Here is a 22,924-nt window from a genome sequence, read left to right as displayed (position 1 = left end):
TTTCTCGCATCTCTCGCTGCTGGGAGTGTGAAGAAGAAGAAAATGGTCGACAGAGACGCAAAGAATACTGTTCTATAGTGCGATGCCTAACATACAACCTAAAACTTCAAAGTGAGCCGGCGCTGTCTATGCGATGTTAATAAAAACATCGCTTCTCTGCCGCTAGGAATGTTAAGCTTTTTATTCAATAATGTATTTTGAGGTGATGTGAGAAAAAGAATTACTTGTACCTTATGCCTGGGATGAGATTTCTCGCACTAAGATTTTTTTTTTGCAGCTCATGCAAGAAATAACATCCCATGCCCTTGGGGGTGTGGGTTTCTGTTATTGGATTTGATAGTAAGGTTAGTTGATTAATTAAACAGAATAGTAAGAATGTTGTACATTTTTCAGGGTCAGTCACCAACCATAAGACAGCTTGTAATGCATGCCATGGCTGAATGGTATATCAGAGGAGACAACTTTGACCAGACTAGACTCTCCAGGATATTAGATGTTGCCCAGGATCTGAAGGCTTTGTCAATGCTGCTCAATGGTACTCCATTTGCCTTTGTCATTGACTTAGCATGCCTTGCCTCGCGTAGGGAATACCTCAAGCTTGACAAATGGCTCTCTGATAAGATTCGAGAACATGGGGTAAGTACCGTTAAAGTCCTAATATAAACCGCATACGTAATAGTAACCGCACCCCCAATTCCGGCTTCGGGGTTAAAGAGTTCTTAACAAAAATTGAAAACTTGAAAAGTACCTATTACTAACCGCACCCCCAATTCAACAAGACCGTGACTGTCTTCATTGTTTCAACCAGCTGTTCCAAAACGGCATTGTTCCTAATCCTATTCTTTGTTTGGACAACATGCCTAAAAATATTCACACCTATTTATTGTTCAGCGGTGATAAGATGTCAGACAGGCAATGAAACTGCTTTTGTTCTGGCGGCGACCTCTGTCAATACTCTTTCTGAATACGTCTGTGTTTCGTAAGTTTTAGACAATGAGCTTTTATCACCGTAAAAGTGTTAAACTGAGCATTGAAGAATAATTTATCTTTCGAAAACAAATAATTTCTTGATTTAAAAAAAAAATCATGCCGTTTTCCCATGGAAATCAAAGGAAAAAGATCGCACTACATTATCGGTAAATCTCTTCCGTGTTGCGTTCACCATGAGGTCGCTGAACTGTCATTAACATATTTAAATGAGCTATGTAATTTAGACACGTGGGCACCATCCAGCATTTTGATTGGTTAATTAGCGACTTGACCTATCCGGTCAATAATACGTCACGTGAGCATTCAAAAGCATGGCGGATATCGTATCGGCTGTTTACATGTGACTGAAATCATTCGCTCACGGGGAAACTAAGTTGAATTTTACTTGCATTTTATAACAATTCAACGAATTTATTTTTCGTGCGTTATTGTAATCACTACTAAATAATAATCACCAATATCAACACTTCGAAAACAAGTAAGTTATTCACTTGAGACCAGCAGCATGGCCGGATCGAGCTACCGTTATGTGATCATTTGCTACTAAGCAGTGCATTCGTGTTTTTATTTGAAACTTCTGTTAGAATATACTTTTCGTTACCAAGAAAATTAAAAAAAATAAATGCATATTACATTAAAAATACTGAGTATTTTTTGTATCATGTAGAATTTTTTTTTTATTGTAATTTTTCAACATTTCGTAACGCCTATTTTAGAACCAAAATAAGGCCTTTCACTCTTCCCCGACGCCTATTCAAGAGATTGTATGGTGTATTGTTTGTTTTGTGCATGTGTTGTGGACAAAAAATGACCACGCCCATTTAGTGATTGCAATATGTACGTAATAGAAACCGCACCCCGAACTTGAGCTTTTGATCCCAATTTTTAAATTGATACATTGTAATATAAACCGCGGTTTATAATAGGACTTTAACGGTAATGTTTCTCAGCAAGCTGCTCTACCTTGTTAATTATCTTCTCGGTTTCTCCCCGTCAGTGTAGTTGCACACCTTATTTACGTTCCTTGTTTCTGTTACCAGGAACCGTTTATACAAGCCTGTGTAACATTCTTGAAAAGGAGAGCACCGCAAGTGTTAGGTGGAGGCTTACTGGATAAATCTGATATCTCTAAAGCTGGACAGTTACCACCAGAAACCATAGGAACTATGCTGGCATGTTTACAAGCATGTGTTGGGTAAGTAGAAATGTGTTAGCCAGTTGACATGTTGATTTATTATTTAATCAATACTTTTCTGGATTATTATGTTACCATTGATAACATTGGATTAATCTTAGATTTTTATCATGTTTGTATCATCATAGATGAAAGGCAAGGAAAATATATAACTCAAACATTTTTTGTCCAATTTCTCTCAAATTTGGATATTAAATTAACCAGTTTAGGATCTTGGCCAAGTTAGATTACGGTATATGTTCTATGTATATTTTCCAAAATATTTATTAAATGTCACTTAAAATCAAACAATATTTATCTGATTATCCAATCAATTGCTATGAAATGTCAACCAATTTCAATTTGGGTGCAACTAGCAAGTGCAAGATGTGAGGTAAAATTTTACTGAATTAAAATATTTCTAGGCATAGAAAAAAAATTTACAGAGTGAAGTCATTTTATACTCAAGTTCACAATTCTAATATGCTATTTTATTTTGCCTAAATATTATTACTGCACTATTATTTAGGAACTTTTTTACACTAAATGTTATTGTATAAGGTACATTGAGATTAATACAGTATATGTAGTATAACTTGAGGACACATTAGCTAGTATTTTACAAATTTTGTTTAAGGTAGCGAGACTATTATTTGCATACTTGTTTTCATCTTCTAATTGTGACTAAATGACTACAAAAAGATCCAGGAAAGTATATATTTTTGGAATCGCCAGAATTCAAGCTTTTCAAAGGTGTGTTTTTCATGCCCGTATCTGCATTATTACTCAATCAAAGGTAAAAAATTACTTTTTCTGTAAAAAAATAATTACGCATTTATGCTGGTGATAAGAAGTTTTGTTTTCACTTTTCCTAGTTGTTCAATAGTCTGGTAAATTGAATGTGTCTTGTCAGTTTTATTCAAGCAATGCATTTTAAAAAGTGGTGTGCTGAATTTTAATTTTAGTTTTAGTCGCATTGCCCCCAACTCAAACCACAACACGTTGGTAAATAATCCACAAAATAGTTTGTCTGGACACATTCAAGTTCCTTTCATTGTCACCTTAAAGCTGTGAAAATTTTGTGTTAATCCAACGACAATGAGTATACGTTATTTTTTGTTAAAGACCTTGTATTTTGAAAAATATAAACTCCTAGAAAACGACCATGAAGTCACAGCAAAGATGTTCAAGCTTGTTTATTGACACAATCGATTTGTTTTCCCTTAAAGGTCTGTTTTAACATGTGTAGGGGCATCCAAATGTGTAAGGCTATTGGAAACCAAAAAAATAAAGGAATGGGATAGTTATAATTCAATAAAATCGGCAGATGAGAACACCAAAATCAATGATTTTTTTCAGTGGCTGTGTGACCTTGTGTCTGACACATTCATATGCAAATGACTAATCTTTGAAACAAACAGGGGTGGAGACAAACTACTAAAGTGTTTGGAAACACTCATTGTGTGTCAGAAAGCTACTGATAACACATTCTAACATTGCTTTGTCTTGAGTTTATCATTGAAACTTATAGGCACACAGATTAAACCTGTGTTGTTGATTTTGGAAAACACTACTGAGGCTGCCTTGCTTCCCTTCAGAAAATCAAAAAAATTTTAACCAACTTACATGACATTCTATGTTATGTTGACTTTATCATATAAAAGTTTATAGTGCATTTCATCAATTAATAAATAAATGTGAAAATCGTAATTTTCAACAGAAATAATAGCTACCTTAAATATGTTGCTGAACTTTTTTTAGAAACATTTATACAATACAGTTACATTATTTTATGAGGAACATTGAGATTAATAGAGTACATGATGAATATTAGTTTATTTTATGCAATTATGACTTTATTTCTTTCACAAAATGCTTGGATAATATATTATTGCATTGTTCCAGCACTTTATACTCATCTTTTCCATGCAAAGACAAGAGCTTGCATCATTAGCGTGTTATCCATACATTTGTGATTTGATCTGGGTTCTCAATGGACAAGGTTGTAATAGTTATGCTATGTTTATTTTATTTTGCACAGGAATGTACAACAAGATATATCTGAGACCATACTTACTATGGTGGGAAACTCAAGTCATTTACTGAAATCAAGACAGCCACCTGGTGTAATAACAAAAAATCCTGTGTCAAGTAGTCTCCCTGGCTTTCCAGGGATCGGTACACAGGGAACTGGAAGCCAGGTACTTGGTACACAAGGTCTTGGAACACAGGGTTTTGGTAGCCAGGGTCTTGGGACACAAGGACATGGCAGTCAAGGATTAGGCACACAGTCGCTCGGTACCCAAGGTCTTGGAACCCAGGGACTTGGAACCCAAGGACTTGGAACCCAGGGACTTGGAACCCAGGGACTTGGAACCCAGGGACTTGGAACCCAGGGACTTGGAACCCAAGGGCTTGTAACTCAGGGGCTTGGGTCTCAGGTTTGTATGATTTTTGTTTACACATACTTATAAAGAAATGTGTTCTTTGCATACTAGCTTTGATGTCAGACCTTTATATTAAGCGGTATATCACATGACTGATTCCCTTTTTTGCAGATTGACCCATTGGCCAACAGCATATCATCCTTATCGTTGGGTACTACAACACCCACAAGTACAATGTCAGGATTTCCATCTCATTTGGGTTCACCTCTCAATGCACCACAGTCTCCACAAAAGCAATTTCCAAATCTAACTGGAACGTCTGGGCTCTCGTCAATGGCACCTTTATCTCAGATGCAAGCTAACTTTGGTGGAGGAAGCGGTGGTGGAGGTAAGTTCATCAGTCTTGCATATAGTAGTCTTACAAGATCTTTTCTATACTTTGTTACCACTTCATTCATAAAATAGCAACTGACACTTTAGAGACTTTCTAATTTATAAATAATGATTTTTTTTGAAAGGTGGTTTTGGCAATGCTATGATGAATGCTGGCAGCACTGATCTATTCAAACAATCAAGAACACCTGCATCTTTGGGAGCATTGAATCCTTCTGCTGCTCAGGCATTTGACCAAGCAGGCACAAAAACAACAAGCCCTGCTCTCAGACCAGGTGAGCTGGAACCAAAGAATTTCAGTAGTAAGTTAATTTACATTTGTCGTCTCATCATCACCTTGTTCTTCTCTCACTGGTAGGTACTATTTAGTTTAGTTGTTTATTAGTGGTCCTACTTTACTTGTTCTTTCACTGTCTACCATTGTGCTATAGTTTACATAGATAATTGTTGTATGTAACCTCACACCTTATCATGCACAGTGCAAACTAGAACCAACACTCCAAAAATGAGTGAGCCATGAAGCAAGCCAGTTTTGTAAAGCATTCACCATTAAATGTGTGAATGAATGAATAAATTGTCTTGTCTTGTTTTGAAAGTGTTTTTAGGCAGTGAAATAAAAACTAATGAACTGGGCTTACTTAAAGGTCTGTGTTGGATATGGTTTGCACAGTGCCACCTAATTAAAATATATCAAATAGCAAAATATTGCTACAAGTGTAAAAGTTGTAATAATACATTGAGCCATGCTACCCACTCATATTTCACATGTGTACATTTGGCAAATGTCTGAAATATTTTGGTATTGTCAACAGTATGTGTACATATAGACATTTTTTGTTCACTGTAAAAGTAAAATAATATGCACAAATTAATTTAAACAGCAGTGTTCATTGTCCATGATAAAAAAAAACATATTAATTGTAGTGCAGTATAACAATGTTTGTCCTATCCATCTACAATCATATCATTAGTTCAGTCATTGATAATAAATATATTGAAACTGGCTATGTTTGTTTGCATCTAAGGTGATTTGTCCAATATTTGGCCGGAAATGAACCAGACGTTCTCGAAAGACATAGATGATGAAGCTAATAGCTATTTTCAAAAAATCTACAACCAGCATCCAGAGCCGACAATGTCTGTAGATGAGGTACTTGATATGTTAAAGAGGTTTAAAGATTCACCAGTTAAAAAGGAGAGGGTAAGTCTACTTTTCTCTAGCACAGCTACTATAAAATTACATGAATGCGCAGTGCGTGTTTGTGTCAGTGTGTCTGGTTAATTGATGTTCGTGTGACTTTCAAATTCTAAGTCCAGTTTAAAATGAAAATATGTTAATGTTGCATTCCCAAATAAATGTGTACATCTCCTCTTGAACAAGCTTAAAACAAAATGTCTTGACATAATGTTGCAGGTATAAAAGATGACATATTAAAAGTAAATATTCTGCCCTCACTTTCCTGTCCATTTTATTTTGAGAGTACTAGAGGGTCTCATCCCTTGGACAAACATACCTACAATGTAATTGACCAACAAAGGAAAAACAAAGCCTCCTAACTCAATGTTTATTGCTTATAAATCTAGCTCAAATTAAATTCTCATTATCCATCCATAATCTCAACATTTACTGGTGTACCATATATATTCATTGGTACTTCTTAAATTTGTAAAGTTGGGAATGCATCTTTTAATACACTCCAATGATTTGTTTTATAGGAAGTGTTCCTATGCATGCTGCGTAATCTCTTTGAAGAGTACAGGTTTTTTCCTCAGTACCCTGACCGTGAACTACACATCACTGCCTGCTTATTTGGAGGAATTGTTGAACAAGGTCTTGTCACGTGAGTACACTTTATTTCTTTTATTGTCAACTTTATGTCATAGATTTACATATGTTGGAAACAACATTGAATTCCACTGTTATTTTTCTAACAGTGCAATATGCAGTTGAATTAAACTTTTCTACCATCTTTTGTTAGGTATATGGCATTAGGAATAGCACTTCGATATGTCCTGGAAGCGCTCAGAAAACAACATGGGAGCAAAATGTATTACTTTGGTATTTCGTCACTGGATAGATTTAAAACAAGACTTAAAGATTATCCACAGTATTGCCAACATCTAGCATCAATACCCCACTTCAGTCAATTCCCAGAGATACTTATTGAGGTAAGTCTCAATGACAATTAAATGGTTTTCAGCTTTTTACATGATTAACCATTAAGTATGCACTAATACAGTGCAGTGGGAGTATCAACCAGTATGTTGGTGCAACCACATACTTGCATGAAGGCATGTTTTGCAAAACAGCTGTTCCTGCATTTGTTTTGTTGTTAAAGTCAAGTAGATAACTTATGGTGAATTTAGTGTGAAAATGCTCATGGAAACAACTTTCGTCCTCAAAAATTACTTTTATTTTTACTTTGGCCATGCAAAAAAAAAATTTTACCAGGTGGGGAGTGCACTTTGGTAATTCTTATTCTTCCTGAATTCATATTTGTTTTATTTATGGTAATGTAGACTCTCAATGCGCGAGGTTGGTTCATATACTGGAATATCTTTGAATTAGAAGTGTCTGGGAAAAATGTCTTTCTGTAAAGTTCTGATCAAATCAGCATAAAAAGCTGTTGCTAAGTGGTCCATTGAAATCACTATTAAAATGTAAAGAAATAGATCACTTTGACAATCAGTAATAAATAACTGCTATAATTCTCATGTCGACAACAAAACAGAAAAAAGACATGGTCATCCCATAATACTGATATAAAATGTCCTTGAACTTTATATTATTTCTTGTGTATGTCCCTTGGCTAATAATGTTGCGTTATTGTGCGTTTATTTGTGCATAGTATGTTCAGTATGGTCAGCAATCTAGAGAACCACCAGTACGATTATCAACTCAAACATCAAGTATACCGCCAATCTCTACGCCAACTATTCTACCTGTGATGGCCAAGACAACTGCTGTAACCACAACTACCACCACAACCACTGTAGCTACCACAACCACTAAAGCTTCTACCAAAACTACGTCTGCTGTTAAAGGAACAAGAGAAGTGCCGGTAATTCATTTTAGTTTTTTTTTTCAGAGGTGCAAATATATAGCTATGTTTAATAGCTGAACTTTGTTGTTTTTCCCTGATGTTGAAGCTAGTGTCAGTAATGATTACATTGCTGTTAGAAGTCCACTATGACTTTAACCATGCCTTTGTGAATCGTTTATGTATTAAATTATATTGTCTCAACAGCCTTCTATTGCCAATACCACCAATATTGATACTTTGTTAACGAACACACCAGAGGATGAACAATTAGAACCACCAGAATCAATACAGGACAAAGTTTTCTTCATTTTCAATAATTTATCTCAGTCTAACTTACAACCAAAGGTGAGAGAACAAAATTGTTAATTTTTTTCTCTTCACATGATTTAGCATTTACCTGATCTGCTAGTAATATAACTGTATGTTTAATAAACTAACTTTTGACACTGTTTTGTTTCAGTGTGATGAATTAAAAGACCTCATTGGTGAAGAGTACCTACCATGGGTTTCCCAGTACTTGGTTCAGAAAAGAGCTAGTATCGAACCCAACTTCCACATGCTGTATTCCAACTTCATGGATGTTCTCAAACATAACAAGTTCTGTGAAATGGTTCTGAAAGAAACCTATAGAAATATCAAGGTGGTGAGTGTTTGGTTGTCTAGCTTTATCATAGTTATGTCTTTTTCTCCCCCGAAAATGATTTTCTTGCCAAGAAAATATTTTGACGATGGTCTCCTCTTTTGAATCTGAGCTTTCAACTTTTTTTGTAAATGGTGCAATTAGTCCAGAGCCTAATTGCAATGATACATAAAGGTGAAAGCACCGGTCAACCAGAAAATGTATTATTTTAAAACTATTGGAAAATCATAGCAGTTGGAATTATCCATAAAAAAGTCTTATCATGTTTGGAAATAAAGAAACATTACTTGTTCAAATGAAAAAAAGAATAAGACATAACTATGTATTGCTGCCTGCTCATGTAGTAGCTATGCATGCTTCATTACCTGCCAGGGTTCCCCCCCTACAGGCCAATATGGCACTAAGAGACTAACATTTTTGGTGTTTGATTTCAAGAAAAAAATTCACATTCAATGGGAATGAGGAAAATTGACTCGTTTGAATCGATAAATACAATCATTGGTTCATGTCACAATTTGTTTTGGTAAACAAATGTTAAGAATTATGTTATTAAGTAAAAAAAATTGATAACAAAATTTAACGGAGTTTTAATTTTTTCCTGGGGAGAACCCTGTCTGCGCAGTAACCTTGCTTCTTAGTGCTGCTGTACAATTGCTGTAAATGTAATGTTAAATAATGTTTGTGATATTGTAGCTGTAATGATGCTTGTTTTGTCATGAGTTGTAGATTCTTGAAACGGTTTGTTTGTTGTGCTGTACAGGTTCAATGTGTGTGGTACCATGATCGCCACCCATTAAAATGTACTTATAATGATTCATTGCAAAGTGATCATGCACAGTAAAATGAATTTGTATCTAAGTGGTAGGTTTGACAACCTACAGTCATATATTCTATTGAATATCATTGAATAATGTTAATCTAGTATTCATCTTGTACAGTATCATTTCAAAGTCTATCATTTTAGACTCTTGCCAACTTGAGTGTGTGACTAAATACAAATTGCTGGCCAAATGTTTCTCAATGTTTGTCCTCGCATACTCGAATAACAATAACTGGTATTGATTGCAAATCACAAAGTACTACAGTCTATGCACTGTTTTTCATGGGGAATGAAAAAAACTGACTGTCTACAATTATTTGACCCTTTTAGAGTCAATGAGTGTTATTACGCTCTTATTACAGTGCCTCACTATTCAGTAACTTCTTCAATGCACATTTCATAAATTCCGTTCTCTTAAATTCTCTTGATTGATAATCTTTGCATTCTTATTGCAGGTTCTTCTGAATTCAAATAAAAGCAGCGCTAACTTTTCAGACAGAACGATCTTGAAAAATCTAGGTCATTGGCTTGGTATGTTGACAGTGTACAAGAACAAACCTATTTTACAAATAGTAAGTTGGTGCTCAGTTTTTAATAAAACATGAAGTCCATGGAGATCTAATGATTCACCAGTAAGAATTTTAAATAATGTTTTTCAGGGCTTAACATTCATTTATTAAATTAATCGATAATTATTTATGTGTCAGTTCAGTAAACAAGGAAGGTTATTTAATGTTTCCTTTCCATTCTGAGCACTGTTGGCCATCTTGCAATTTTTGGCTGAAACTTGTGGTATCTATTCTTTTTGGCAGTATTTGTATGTATACTGTATTGGTAGAGAATGAATGACAAAATTGAGAATACATATTTGTCACTATTTAGGATCTGGATTTGAAATCACTTTTACTGGAAGCTTATCACAAAGGTCAGCAGGAGATGTTGTATGTGGTGCCATTTGTTGCTAAAGTGTTGGAGTCATGTGCAAAGAGCAGAGTATTCAAACCACCTAATCCATGGACCATGGGTATTATGAATGCCTTGGCTGAAATGCATACAGAACAGGATCTTAAGGTATGTAAGGCAAATACAACTTAGTTGTGTTCAAGCTGGTCAAATTAAATTTGTTATAGACCATTTTTCGTTCACTGTGAGAATCACGCGTCATGCATGAAATCGAACGTAGAAACAGAGCAAACAAAGGTCATAGCGTCGTAGTGGCCGGTTGATGTGAGCTACGAAATAAAGAAATTCAAGTTCAAAATCAAATCGTTCAATTTTTGCGGCAGACTTTGTCGAGCGGAGCTTATCATATGAGTGATTGTCCGTCGTCGTCGTCCGTGTCAATGTTTTACTTTTTCGACTTCTTCTTGAAAACTACAAGCCTGAATGCTTTGATACTTGGTGTATATGTACCTTGGGTAGACCTCTCTCAGATTTGTTCATTTCATGATGATATCTTCAATTCTCTAATTAGTCCCCGTTCGGACGCAGTTATGCATGGACGGATATTGTTCAAATTTGGTACATACATTAAACATAATAGGACCTTGATGCACGTCATTTTTTTTTTTGGATCGGGTTCGAAATGGCCGACTGACGGCCATTTTGTTTTAAAGAATTCAGTTCTGGATCCGTATCTGAGACATGCTTGGATTGATCGAGTTCAAACTTCACACACACAAGGTACATCATGTCACAAATATGTATGTGCATTTGTTTCATGATCTCATTAACGATAGCCAAATGGCGGCCGCTTTAAAGCCGAAAATGCATTGAAATCGCACATTTTCACCATTCCGGACCCGGATCTTAGTTATGCATGGACGGATTTCATTCAAATTTGGTACATACATTAAACATAATAGGACCTTGATGCACGTCATTTTTTTTTTCGGATCAAGTTCGAAATAGCCGACTGGCGGCCATTTTGTTTTAAAGAATTCAGTTCTGGATCCGTATCCGAGACATGTCTGGATTGATCGAGTTCAAACTTCACACACACAAGGTACATCATGTCACAAATATGTATGTGTATTTGTTTCATGATCTCATGAACGATAGCCAAATGGTGGCCGCTTTAAGGCCGAAAATGCATTGAAATTGCACATTTTCACCATTCCGGACCCGGATCTCAGTTATGCATGGACGGATTTCATTCAAATTTGGTACATACATTAAACATAATAGGACCTTGATGCACGTCATTTTTTTTTTCGGATCAAGTTCGAAATGGCCGACTGGCGGCCATTTTGTTTTAAAGAATTCAGTTCTGGATCCGTATCCGAGACATGCTTGGATTGATCGAGTTCAAACTTCACACACACAAGGTACATCATGTCACAAATATGTATGTGCATTTGTTTCATGATCTCATTAACGATAGCCAAATGGTGGCCGCTTTAAGGCCGAAAATGCATTGAAATTGCACATTTTCACCATTCCGGACCCGGATCTCAGTTATGCATGGACGGATTTCATTCAAATTTGGTACATACATTAAACATAATAGGACCTTGATGCACGTCATTTTTTTTTCCGGATCAAGTTCGAAATGGCCGACTGGCGGCCATTTTGTTTTAAAGAATTCAGTTCTGGATCCGTATCCGAGACATGCTTGGATTGATCGAGTTCAAACTTCACACACACAAGGTACATCATGTCACAAATATGTATGTGCATTTGTTTCATGATCTCATTAACGATAGCCAAATGGCGGCCGCTTTAAGGCCGAAAATGCATTGAAATTGCACATTTTCACCATTCCGGACCCGGATCTCAGTTATGCATGGACGGATTTCATTCAAATTTGGTACATACATTAAACATAATAGGACCTTGATGCACGTCATTTTTTTTTTCGGATCAAGTTCGAAATGGCCGACTGGCGGCCATTTTGTTTTAAAGAATTCAGTTCTGGATCCGTATCCGAGACATGCTTGGATTGATCGAGTTCAAACTTCACACACACAAGGTACATCATGTCACAAATATGTATGTGCATTTGTTTCATGATCTCATTAACGATAGTCAAATGGCGGCCGCTTTAAGGCCGAAAATGCATTGAAATCGCACATTTTCACCATTCCGGACCCGTATCTCAGTTATGCATGGATGGATTTTGTTCAAATTTTGTACATACATTAAACATAATAGGACCTTGATGCACGTCTTTTTTTTTTTCGGATCAAGTTCGAAATGGCCGACTGGCGGCCTTTTTGTTTTAAAGAATTCACTTCTGGATCCGTATCCAAGACATGTCTGGATTGATCAAGTTCAAACTTCACACACACATGGTACATCATGTCACAAATAGATATGTGCCTTTGTTTCATGATCTGCTTAACAATAGCGAAATGATGGCCATTTTAAGGCCGAAAATGCATCAAAATCACGTATTTTCACAATTCCAGAACCGGATCTCAGTCATGCATGGATGGATTTTGTTCAGATTTAGCACAATGTGTTGTACATATGCAGGTGCATTTCAGTCATGATCTGCTTTGAATGTATATGTCACTCAAATATGAACGGAACGGGGACGTGTCATTGACAATGACTTGTTTTCGTGAATATTTTTGTCATTTTTAGTAAAAAGTGATATTTTCGACTTCTTGTTGAAAACCGCAAGTGCAATTGCTTTGATATTACATATATAGGTACTACATGTGGACCTTTCTCAGATTTGTTCATTTTGTAATGATATCTTTAATTCTCTAATTTTGGTGAATATTTTTGTAATTTTTGGTAAAAAGTGATATTTTCGACTTCTTGTTGAAAACCGCAAGTCCAATTGCTTTGATATTTACATATATAGGTACTACATGTCGACCTCTCTCAGATTTGTTCATTTTGTAATGATATCTTTAATTCTCTAATTTTGGTGAATATTTTTGTAATTTTTGGTAAAAAGTGATATTTTCGACTTCTTGTTGAAAACCGCAAGTCCAATTGCTTTGATATTACATATATAGGTACTACATGTGGACCTCTCTCAGATTTGTTCATTTTGTAATGATATCTTTAATTCTCTAATTTTGGTGAATATTTTTGTAATTTTTGGTAAAAAGTGATATTTTCGACTTCTTGTTGAAAACCGCAAGTCCAATTGCTTTGATATTACATATATAGGTACTACATGTGGACCTCTCTCAGATTTGTTCATTTTCTAATGATATCTTCTGTTCTTTAATTGCCACGTGCATTGCTAACAGCGGAGCTATCTCAGCCGACAGGCTGCTTGTTATGCCTCTTGTGAGATTTCGCAGTTGAGCGGAAAATCACCTATTGGAGTTTATGTATTGATGGCTTTAACACCATGCTGCATGCAAGAGTTGATGTTTGCATTTGCCCATTGATGTTTTGAAATAAACTACTGCCTGAACTGAAGTTTTTGACTCCCGTGTGCGAAGCACAAAAGGGAGTCTTTGCAGTTACCCTGTCTGTATGTCTGTCCGTCCGTCTGTATGTATGTATGTCACTTTTTTTGTTCCACCGTTATCTCAAGAACCACTAATCAAATTTTGGTGAAACTTGGTACATAGATGCTCTGGGATAATGCGCAGAGCTGATTAGGTTTTGGTAAAAATCTATGAATATTAATTACCTAATTTGCATGATAATTAGCTGATTTTTAGCTGTTCCAAGACTGTTCCACTGATATCTGAAGAACCACTCATTGGATTTTGATGAAACTTGGCACATGGATGTTCTGAACCTATATGCAGGTTTGATTAGTTTTGGGTAAAATCTATGAATATTAATTACCTAATTTGCATGATAATTAACTGATTTTAAGCTGTTTTATGACTGTTCCACTGATTTTTGAAGAACCACTCATTGGATTTCAATGAAACTTGGCACATGGATGCTCTGAACTAATGCGCAGATTTGATTAGTTTGGGGTAAAAATCTGTTAATATTATTAATTACCTAATTTACATAATGATTAATCAATTTTCGGCTTTTCCACTGATATCCCAAGTACTAATCATAACATTTCAATAAAACTTGGTACATAGATGTCATATGACACTGCACAGACCTGATAGTTTTTAGGCTAATGTCAGTACATATTAAGTACCTAATTTGCATAATTAATTAATTTTCAGGGGTTGATATTTCAAGTAATAATGATCACGTTTCAATGAAACTTGGTACATAGTTACTTGAGGACTGTGCAGAGACCTAATTAGTTTTGGGTAAATATCTGTGCATATTAATTACCTTATTAGCATAATTAGTTAATTTTCAGTGTTTCACCTGATATCTCAAGTACTAATCATCACATTTCAATGAGACTTGCGACATAGATATTCTAGGACTACGCAGAGACCTGATTAATTTGGGGATAAATAATTGTGCCTATTAATTACCTAATTTGCATAATTAGTTAATTTTTTGCTGTTCTATGGCTGTTGCACTGATGTCTAAAAACCACTCATTGGATTTTAACGAAACTTTTCAAGAGTACCTGTCACATTTCAATGAACCTAGGACTATACACCATATTAGTTTTTGGTAAATATTTATGCTTCTTAATCACCTAATTAACATAATTAATTAATACTGTATATCTCAAGTATTAATCATCACATTTGAATAAAACTTGGTACATAAATGGTCTAGGACAATTGACAGCCTGATTAATTTTGGGTTAAAATCTGTTCATATTAATTCTCTAATTAGCATAATAATTAATATTTTTTTGGTTCTAATCACCTTTCAATGAAACTTGGTACATTGTTCAGACCTTATTAGTTTGACACTTAAATCTGTTCGTTACCTTATTTGCATAATAAATTTTCTGCGTTTCCATCAACATCTCAATTTCAAGTAATTTTGAATTAATTTTTACTGTGTCTCCAATACTCTCAGCACACGGGAGTTTTTTCTAAGCTTTCTTTGATTATTTTTTAATGTTGCTGGATATGAAGACACTCTATAAATAATCTTAAGTCTTGTCTATCTTGACATCTATGTGGACAATCACAGGCTTACTTTCTGATCCAGATAATGAACCTAATCATTCATTGATGTGTGTTTATATATTCTATCATTGATAAATAATATACCTCCAATTCTTGTCTTTGTAGCTTAATTTGAAATTTGAAATTGAAGTTTTGTGCAAGACCCTCAATTTAGATATCAATGTGAGTATTACATATCATGTTTGAAGGGACTTTTGGTTTGGGTTCTGTCAATGGAACCTATATTATGTTCAGTTGAAAGCAAGGGACTAGTGGGTTGGGTTCTGTCCATTTGATTCATTCCACAGTCTTGACTGTGGTTACATTTTGCATTTTGTTTTCAGCTGTTGAGTAGTCTTCATTGTGCAACTGCCAGGTCTGATAAATCTGTTAAGCAACTAATTGTTAGCTAACTAACTTTGCCAAATGAAAAAAAAAATCAAATACACAGCATAGTTAGTGGTTTGTGCAGTATTTGTTTTACAATGCCAGACCCAGCAGCCATCACTTCATTTCTTGATATAAAAGTAATTTTTGTCATGCATTACAAGGATCTGGCTCCAGGAACCCTACTACAAGACACAGAGAGGCTGATTGCTTTGGAAGAACAGATATTCTCTCCTGTTATCAAAGTCGAGGAGAATCTTCCAGCATCTACAACTACAACCACCACTAGTTCAGCTGATACCACAACAGTAGCTGCTACCACAACAAGTACTACCACGACTGCCACTCCAGTACCTCCACAGCCCCAATTCAGTTTTCATGATCTCAACGTATCATCGTTGGCTGGTCTGGCTCCACATATTGCTATCAATAATCAGGTATGTCCAACACAAACAAGAGAACTGATATTCCTGCTTCTGAATAGTTTATAAATTCAACTTTAAATAATATTCCCCCATGTTTCCGGGTGGTTGAATATGGCACAAATACTATAAACATCAGGAGTCAACTAAAACTGTTACAGTGACTGTAAAATAATAATGGAGATTGAACTTCAGTATTTGGGATGTGACTACTTGAAAGTTCAATTTTGTTATAAATCACTAAATAAAGTAAATTTTGAAGTGAACCAATACTGTTGGGTGAGATATCTAAGGGTATGATCTGCACGATTTTTACATCACAGTCCTCTCTCTCATTTGGAGGCAAACAACATAGCAAAGACTATTGGAAATTTTGGCAATCTTTACAGTGGGTACAAATTTGAAGTTAAAACACTCTGCTATTCCAAAACTGGCCAAATTTTCTCCACACTATATGATCACATTAGAAATGAAGAGAACCTATGAAGTCCTGAAGTCTAGTTTATCTTGACTTTAATGTGGACAACCAAGGCTTACTTACTGATCCAATTAATAACCCATTGAACAATACACAAGTAGAGCAGTCATGGCAAATGTGCATTCAGGTTTCCTTTTCAGAACATTATATAGTAGTGTTCCTTTAAAACATTCTCTTCAGTAAAACATTGAGCTTGTATGTTTCTGCTTTCCCAGTTTCATTTTCTTAGTCTTACAAAATGTAATAACTTTTGTACGTCACTTGCATTTACTTTCAGATTGCTCTTTTCCAAGCTAATTTAACATTGAAGCAGTGTGTGAGACCATCAGTAGACCGTGCCGTCCAGGAATTGGTGACTCCGGTAGTGGAGAGATCTATCAAGATAGCAATGACAACGTGTGAACAAATTGTCAAGAAGGTATGAATATACAACATTTCTTTGATTGTGTTGATTGATTGTATTGGAAATGAAGAGAATCTATGAAGTCCTGAAGTCTAGTTCATCTTGACTTTAATGTGGACAACCAAGGCTTACTTACTGATCCATATGTAAAAATGTTATTGCTCATTTTTGTTGATCTATTGATTATTTATAAAACTATTATATTGATTGATATATTTTGTAGGACTTTGCATTGGACCCTGAAGAGTCGCGGATGCGTGCTGCAGCCCACCACATGGTACGCAATCTGACAGCTGGCATGGCCATGATAACGTGTAGGGAACCACTCATGGTTAGCATTAGTAATAATTTCAAAAATAATTGCCTCACTGCTCTGAAGGTATGTCAAACCATTTATTTTATTATTTTTTCATGATTTCAGTCGCATTTATTATACAGGTACTCATCTCCTGTGTAATTATCCATACAGTTGTTTATTCGTGCATATGTAATGATTTTGATCTTTCTCTCTCAGGGTGCTACAACTCAACAGAAAGAAATGATAGAGCAAGCAGCTACAGTGGTGGCTACAGAGAATGTGGAGTTGGCATGTGCTTTCATCCAAAAATGTGCTGTAGAAAAAGCTGTACCAGAGATGGACAAGAGGCTGGCAACGGTGAGTGTTATGATAGTTGGTGAGATAGGTGATCAGAGGCGGAGAGTGGATTACATCAGTTTATTATTAGTCCCCGTTCAGATGAAGTCCGAAAACTTTGTATGTGCCTAGTACTTTATGTGGGACATATGAACATGCAGTGGTTTAGCGATTCGATTTAAAATGGCCGATTGGCAGCCATCTTGTTTTTTGAAAATGTTGTATTTTGGACATGCTTTGTCAGTTTTCATTCAAACTTGGTACATAGATTATACATGTTAGGATACATGTCCGTGAGTTCCCGAGTCTGTCTGTCTGTCTGTCCGTCTGTCTGTTCGTCTGTCTGTCTGTCAGTCTGTCCAGAGTCGTATTTCAGAATCTTGTGGACCGATTCCGTCCATTCTTTGCATGTGCCTTGTACCTTATGTGGGACATATGCACATGCAGTAGTTTAGCGATTTGATTCAAAATGGCCAAATGGCAGCCATCTTGTTTTTTGAAAATGTTGTATTTTGGACATGCTTTGTCAGTTGTCATTCAAACTTGGTACATAGATTATACATGTTAGGATACATGTCCATGACGATTTATTTCACAATTGGATCAAAGATGGTTGACTGGCAGGCATCTTGTTTGGGTTTTTTGTGCGGTATCTTGGACGTGCACTGTCAGTTTTCATTAAAATTTGGCACATGTACTTTATACATGTTAGGATGCATGTCCATGACAATTTGTTTCAAAATCTGGTCAAGGATGGCCAATTGACAGCCATCTAACTTTTTGGCCTTACTACTATATTTCCACAATTTATGTACCATTTTCATTCGTATTTGGCACATACATCATACATATCAGTGTTTTTATAATCAGATCAAAGATGGCCGAATAACGGCTGTTTTTATTTTTGGCCATATTACTACTACATGGAACACATGTTTTGATGTAAATAAACAATCTGTTGTATACGCCACTTGGAACTCAAGTTTCAAGGACACGCTCGCGACAACCCCTCTGCTTTAATATAATGAGCACAAGGAGAACTTTCAAAAATTTAACGGGGACTGTGTCATTTTCAAGGACTTGCTGGTATCTTAATTAGTTCCCGTTCAGGCGCAGCCTGAAAAGAGGACTACTAATTCAGGTTATGTCCATAATTCAGTCTCCAACATTTTCTCAGAAATTCTACAGCAGATATCAGTGAAACTTGGCAGGTTGATGAACATGTTCCCTCCGAGTATGCACGTAATTTTTTTTCCAGATCTGAAAATCCCAAGTGGGTCTTTTTCACGATTTTATCAAAAATTGCCTCTCCCGGCAACATTGACAAAACGTCTGCGCATGCTCAGAATAAATTAATTACTGTAAAATACTTTATTTTTGCTTGCAACATTTTTTTGCTATTTTCGCTGAAGGAATGTTTCAGCTAAAATAAAATCCAGCGAATATACCCTTTTCTTATATTTTACAGTCAACTTGTCAAAAATCAATGAAAATAAATTCAATACAAAACACCCAGAAAAAGTCTTTTCAGCGAATGATAATTCCAGCTGAAATAAAATATTTTACAGTAGATTAGATCTGTGAGTAAGGCTGCTGTTATTACGGCACGTGATTTCTCCATTGCGTGCAATTTATTATAGTACTGTTTATACATGTATTCTGTTTGGCTCAGTGGTCTCATTCACTCGTTACTAGAAGAACTAGTAACTTTATTTGATTTCAAGAACTTCAAGAAGGCGGCATAAGAGACGTGTTTGCAAAGGTAAGTTTTCCAGTTTATTGGGGTACGATTGGTGTACATTTCGTGACGTACGGACGTGAATATTATGATTGCCAGCTTTATATTCTTGTGAAAAACCAAAAAAAGCAAACAATTGTCTCTAATCTACGAAACTAGTTTGTGAATTGTATACCCTGTCAAATTATTGTACACGAACGATTAATTCACGAGGACATAGTTTTCAAGTACCGGTAAATCGTTTTCCGGTCTTTTGCTTGTGTAGCGATTTCCGAAATATTCACAACTCGGGGGGGGGGGGGGAATTTCCCTGTGTCGATCAATTTATTCATTATATAATAGCAGGTTGCCTATGATTATATTCGTATTTTTTATGTTGTGAGCATTGAACTGTTAGTTGCAATGAAGATTTTGGCGATCTTGTGCGATTCAACATGGCGGATGTACAGTGACAACACGTGTATGGACGGTCGGTCGAGCAGTCTGCAACGGACCACAGTCTGTGAACGGACCGTGAAATCGCCCGTTTTTTTGGCAGTTTTTTTTTTTTAATGTTTTGGATATTTCATTCACTCCTGATGCCTAAAAGAGTCTAATTTATATTTTACCGTAGTCATTGACACCTATTCAAGAGTATCATGTTTATTGTGAATAGCGTGAATGGGTAAGCTTCGTTTCGACAATGGGCTGTTATTTCTGTGAACAATGTTAAATTATTCTTTGAATGCTCAGTTTATTTTTTTGAAAACAACTAATTTTTCGATTTAAAAAAAATCATGCCGTTTTCCCCGTCAAAATCAAAGCATAAAGATCTTGCTAAACATCGGTGAATCCCCTGTTGCGTTCACCACGAGGTCACTGAGCCGTCATTAACATATTTAAATGACCACGTGTACTGAAATAACATGGCGGATATCGCATCGCATCGCATTTACATTCGACCGAAATCATTCGTTTACGATGAAACTAAGTTGAATATTACTTCCAATTCATAAAAATTCAACGAATTATTTTTTTGTGCGTATTATAATCATTACTGAATAATAATAAACAATTGCAATACTTCGAAAACAAGTAAGTTATTCACTTGCGAAACACAGAATGACCAGATTGTGCTACCGTGATCATTTGCTACCGGTACTAACAACTAAGCAATGTATTCGTGTTTGTATTTATTCGAAACTTCTTTTAGAAAATACTTTACTTTTCGTAAACTTTACTGAATTTTTGGGGGGATTCAATTCCAACATTTCGCGATGCCAAACCAAAGGCCTTTCACTCTTTGAGTGTGACACCTAAACCAGAAGTTTTATGGTGTATAAACTGGCACTAAATGAAAAAGCCGTTGAACCTTATTCAAATTTATAAGTACATGTTATTATGTATTTAATTATGAAAACTGACTAAATTAAATGTGATCTTATATTTAATTTGAACAGAATTATGATTTATATCGGTAATGACGTTTTCATCCAATATTAATAGTGCAATTGTTAAAATGCCTACCTACACATTTATTGTTTTTGTTTCTGTTGCCCTGAAATAGACATTTGTAAAAAAAAAAAAAAAATTAAAAATCATGCTTGATTCAAATTCAAAAAAAAAAGATGTAGCCATGTAGCCCCTTCCTGTTATCTGTTTCCAACTTCTTCCAGAGTAAAACTGGTGAAGCCATGTAATTGCCATACAATCATAAACTGTGGGAAAACTTATATGTTATTGAAAATCTTTATTTTGTTGTCTGTGAATTAATATAATATTTGAAATGGTGTAATGGTGCAAAATATTCTCAAGCAATTGGTTTTCTGGTGGCACTACACTGTGCATTTATGCATGATCTCAGCTTACTAAGTGATGATGGTGGTTGAAATGGAAAACTGAATACAAAAATCCAGTAACATCTCAAACGAATTTCCGTCTGCTGTGAATGCATGTTTCGTTACATCAAATAAATAACCCAATTTTATTGAATGTATCCAAAAACATGGTACCAATGATCTGAAATTTCAGGAGTGCTCGCTGAAGGTTTATCAATCTTGCTTATTGTCTTGCTCTTTACCAATCCTGCATTTCAGTTACTAGAATTTATACTAAAAAAAAATAGTTTCTGTTTTTCTTCTAATAATTCGGCCACTCTCAAAAACAAATATTTTTCCATGGTCGAAATGCAAGAAGAATACAAAACTACTGTGATTGCATAGCGATACCTGTAGGGCCATTGTCAATTAGTTCGCCTGATCAACACAGCGTTATACATAGGGCTGATATTGAATCACGGAGAGTAAAATCTTGTGATACTAATCTCTAGAACCGCTCAGATTGGTACATACCGGTATGTCTTGTGAACCCACATGTGTATATCTTTAACAATACTCATTTTAAACTTTTTTTTTTTACAGTGGTGCTGTGAACTGCTTCAATTTTGCAAGGCAATTTTTTCTGGGTTCCAACAACATGGAGTGTCAGGGACTTTATTGAAATTTCATAGAATCCTGAATATATCTAGAAGTGAAAATTAAATGGTTTACAGTATTTTATACCCATTAATAATGATGAAATGCAATAATATCACTGCACTAAAAAGACTTCAAACAATTATTGTTACTTCTCCATTGAAGGTTATGAGCAGACCAACCTTTACTGGCTTCCTTAATTATTACATGTACTTGCTCTGAAAACATAGCTTTTACAATTGTTTAAATTAACAGATGTTGTTCTATGTACAATGAATACATTTTAAATAATAAACCTTACTGTATTAATAAAAAATTGTATTTGACAACATGAGAATGATTCTGATGCCCAGTGGTGATGTTGAAACAAACCCAGGTCCTGGTAATATACTAAGACCTGATTAACAAAGAAGTCATGTACATCAAGGTTCACTCAGATTTATGAATGCAGTTTCTTGAGCAAGTATACATGTATGACAAATAGTTTTGTTGCACTTGTGTACTCTGAGATTCTGAACATGGGTCAGTGGAAGTTTTTAGTTGTCAGTACAAAACTAGATTATGGGAAATCACTTTATGATGAGTTGTACCCACATAGAGTACATATTCATTCACCTGTTTGCAGATGTTCCTTGTACTACTTTATAATCAAATAACGGGGACTGTGACATTTCATGTCTTGTTTTGTGTTGGGCATCATTGATTTTGACTTTAGTGTCAGTATACAGTGAATATATTACTTTTCTCAACCCAGGAGATTTAACATTTTTCTTGCATCTCTTTAGGAATTTGAATTGCGTAAACATGCTCGCAATGAAGGTCGGCGTTACTGTGATCCTATGGTGCTTACATACCAAGCAGAAAGAATGCCTGAACAGATACGACTCAAGGTATTTATTGTATTTATACACAGTTTGCCTCAAACCCTGTTTTGTGATATAAATATCATCTTTGCCCCAATCCACTGGTTGTTGGGCGTTTGTAATACTTACCTA

General features: G+C 35.4%; 1 protein-coding gene across 7 annotated transcripts in view; it reads left to right on the top strand.

Moving 5' to 3' along the window:
• LOC100370697 (CCR4-NOT transcription complex subunit 1-like) overlaps positions 1-22,924 on the top strand; it is a 53,066-nt gene that overhangs the window by 15,578 nt on the left and 14,564 nt on the right. For 3 of the 7 annotated variants that reach the window (XM_085500365.1, XM_085500362.1, XM_085500360.1), the window contains exons 13-31: positions 394-636; positions 2,031-2,185; positions 4,206-4,605; positions 4,723-4,939; positions 5,070-5,246; positions 5,970-6,145; positions 6,661-6,785; positions 6,924-7,113; positions 7,794-8,006; positions 8,193-8,333; positions 8,449-8,628; positions 9,904-10,020; positions 10,331-10,519; positions 15,541-15,597; positions 15,966-16,238; positions 16,979-17,119; positions 17,328-17,483; positions 17,619-17,759; positions 22,715-22,819. In XM_085500365.1, coding sequence (XP_085356491.1) covers positions 394-636; positions 2,031-2,185; positions 4,206-4,605; positions 4,723-4,939; positions 5,070-5,246; positions 5,970-6,145; positions 6,661-6,785; positions 6,924-7,113; positions 7,794-8,006; positions 8,193-8,333; positions 8,449-8,628; positions 9,904-10,020; positions 10,331-10,519; positions 15,541-15,597; positions 15,966-16,238; positions 16,979-17,119; positions 17,328-17,483; positions 17,619-17,759; positions 22,715-22,819 — 3,396 coding nt within the window. Of the gene's footprint in view, positions 1-393; positions 637-2,030; positions 2,186-4,205; positions 4,606-4,722; positions 4,940-5,069; positions 5,247-5,969; positions 6,146-6,660; positions 6,786-6,923; positions 7,114-7,793; positions 8,007-8,192; positions 8,334-8,448; positions 8,632-9,903; positions 10,021-10,330; positions 10,520-15,540; positions 15,598-15,965; positions 16,239-16,978; positions 17,120-17,327; positions 17,484-17,618; positions 17,760-22,714; positions 22,820-22,924 lie in introns of all 7 variants that reach the window. The other 4 variants (XM_085500363.1, XM_085500361.1, XM_085500359.1 and 1 more) reach the window with 2 other exon arrangements.

Source organism: Saccoglossus kowalevskii, chromosome 6 (genome assembly GCF_978046115.1).
Source record: "Saccoglossus kowalevskii chromosome 6, keSacKowa6.1, whole genome shotgun sequence".
NCBI classification, from domain to species: Eukaryota; Metazoa; Hemichordata; class Enteropneusta; family Harrimaniidae; genus Saccoglossus; species Saccoglossus kowalevskii.
The sequence above is the reverse complement of the archived record's forward strand: the minus strand, read 5'-3'. Positions and strand labels throughout refer to the sequence as shown.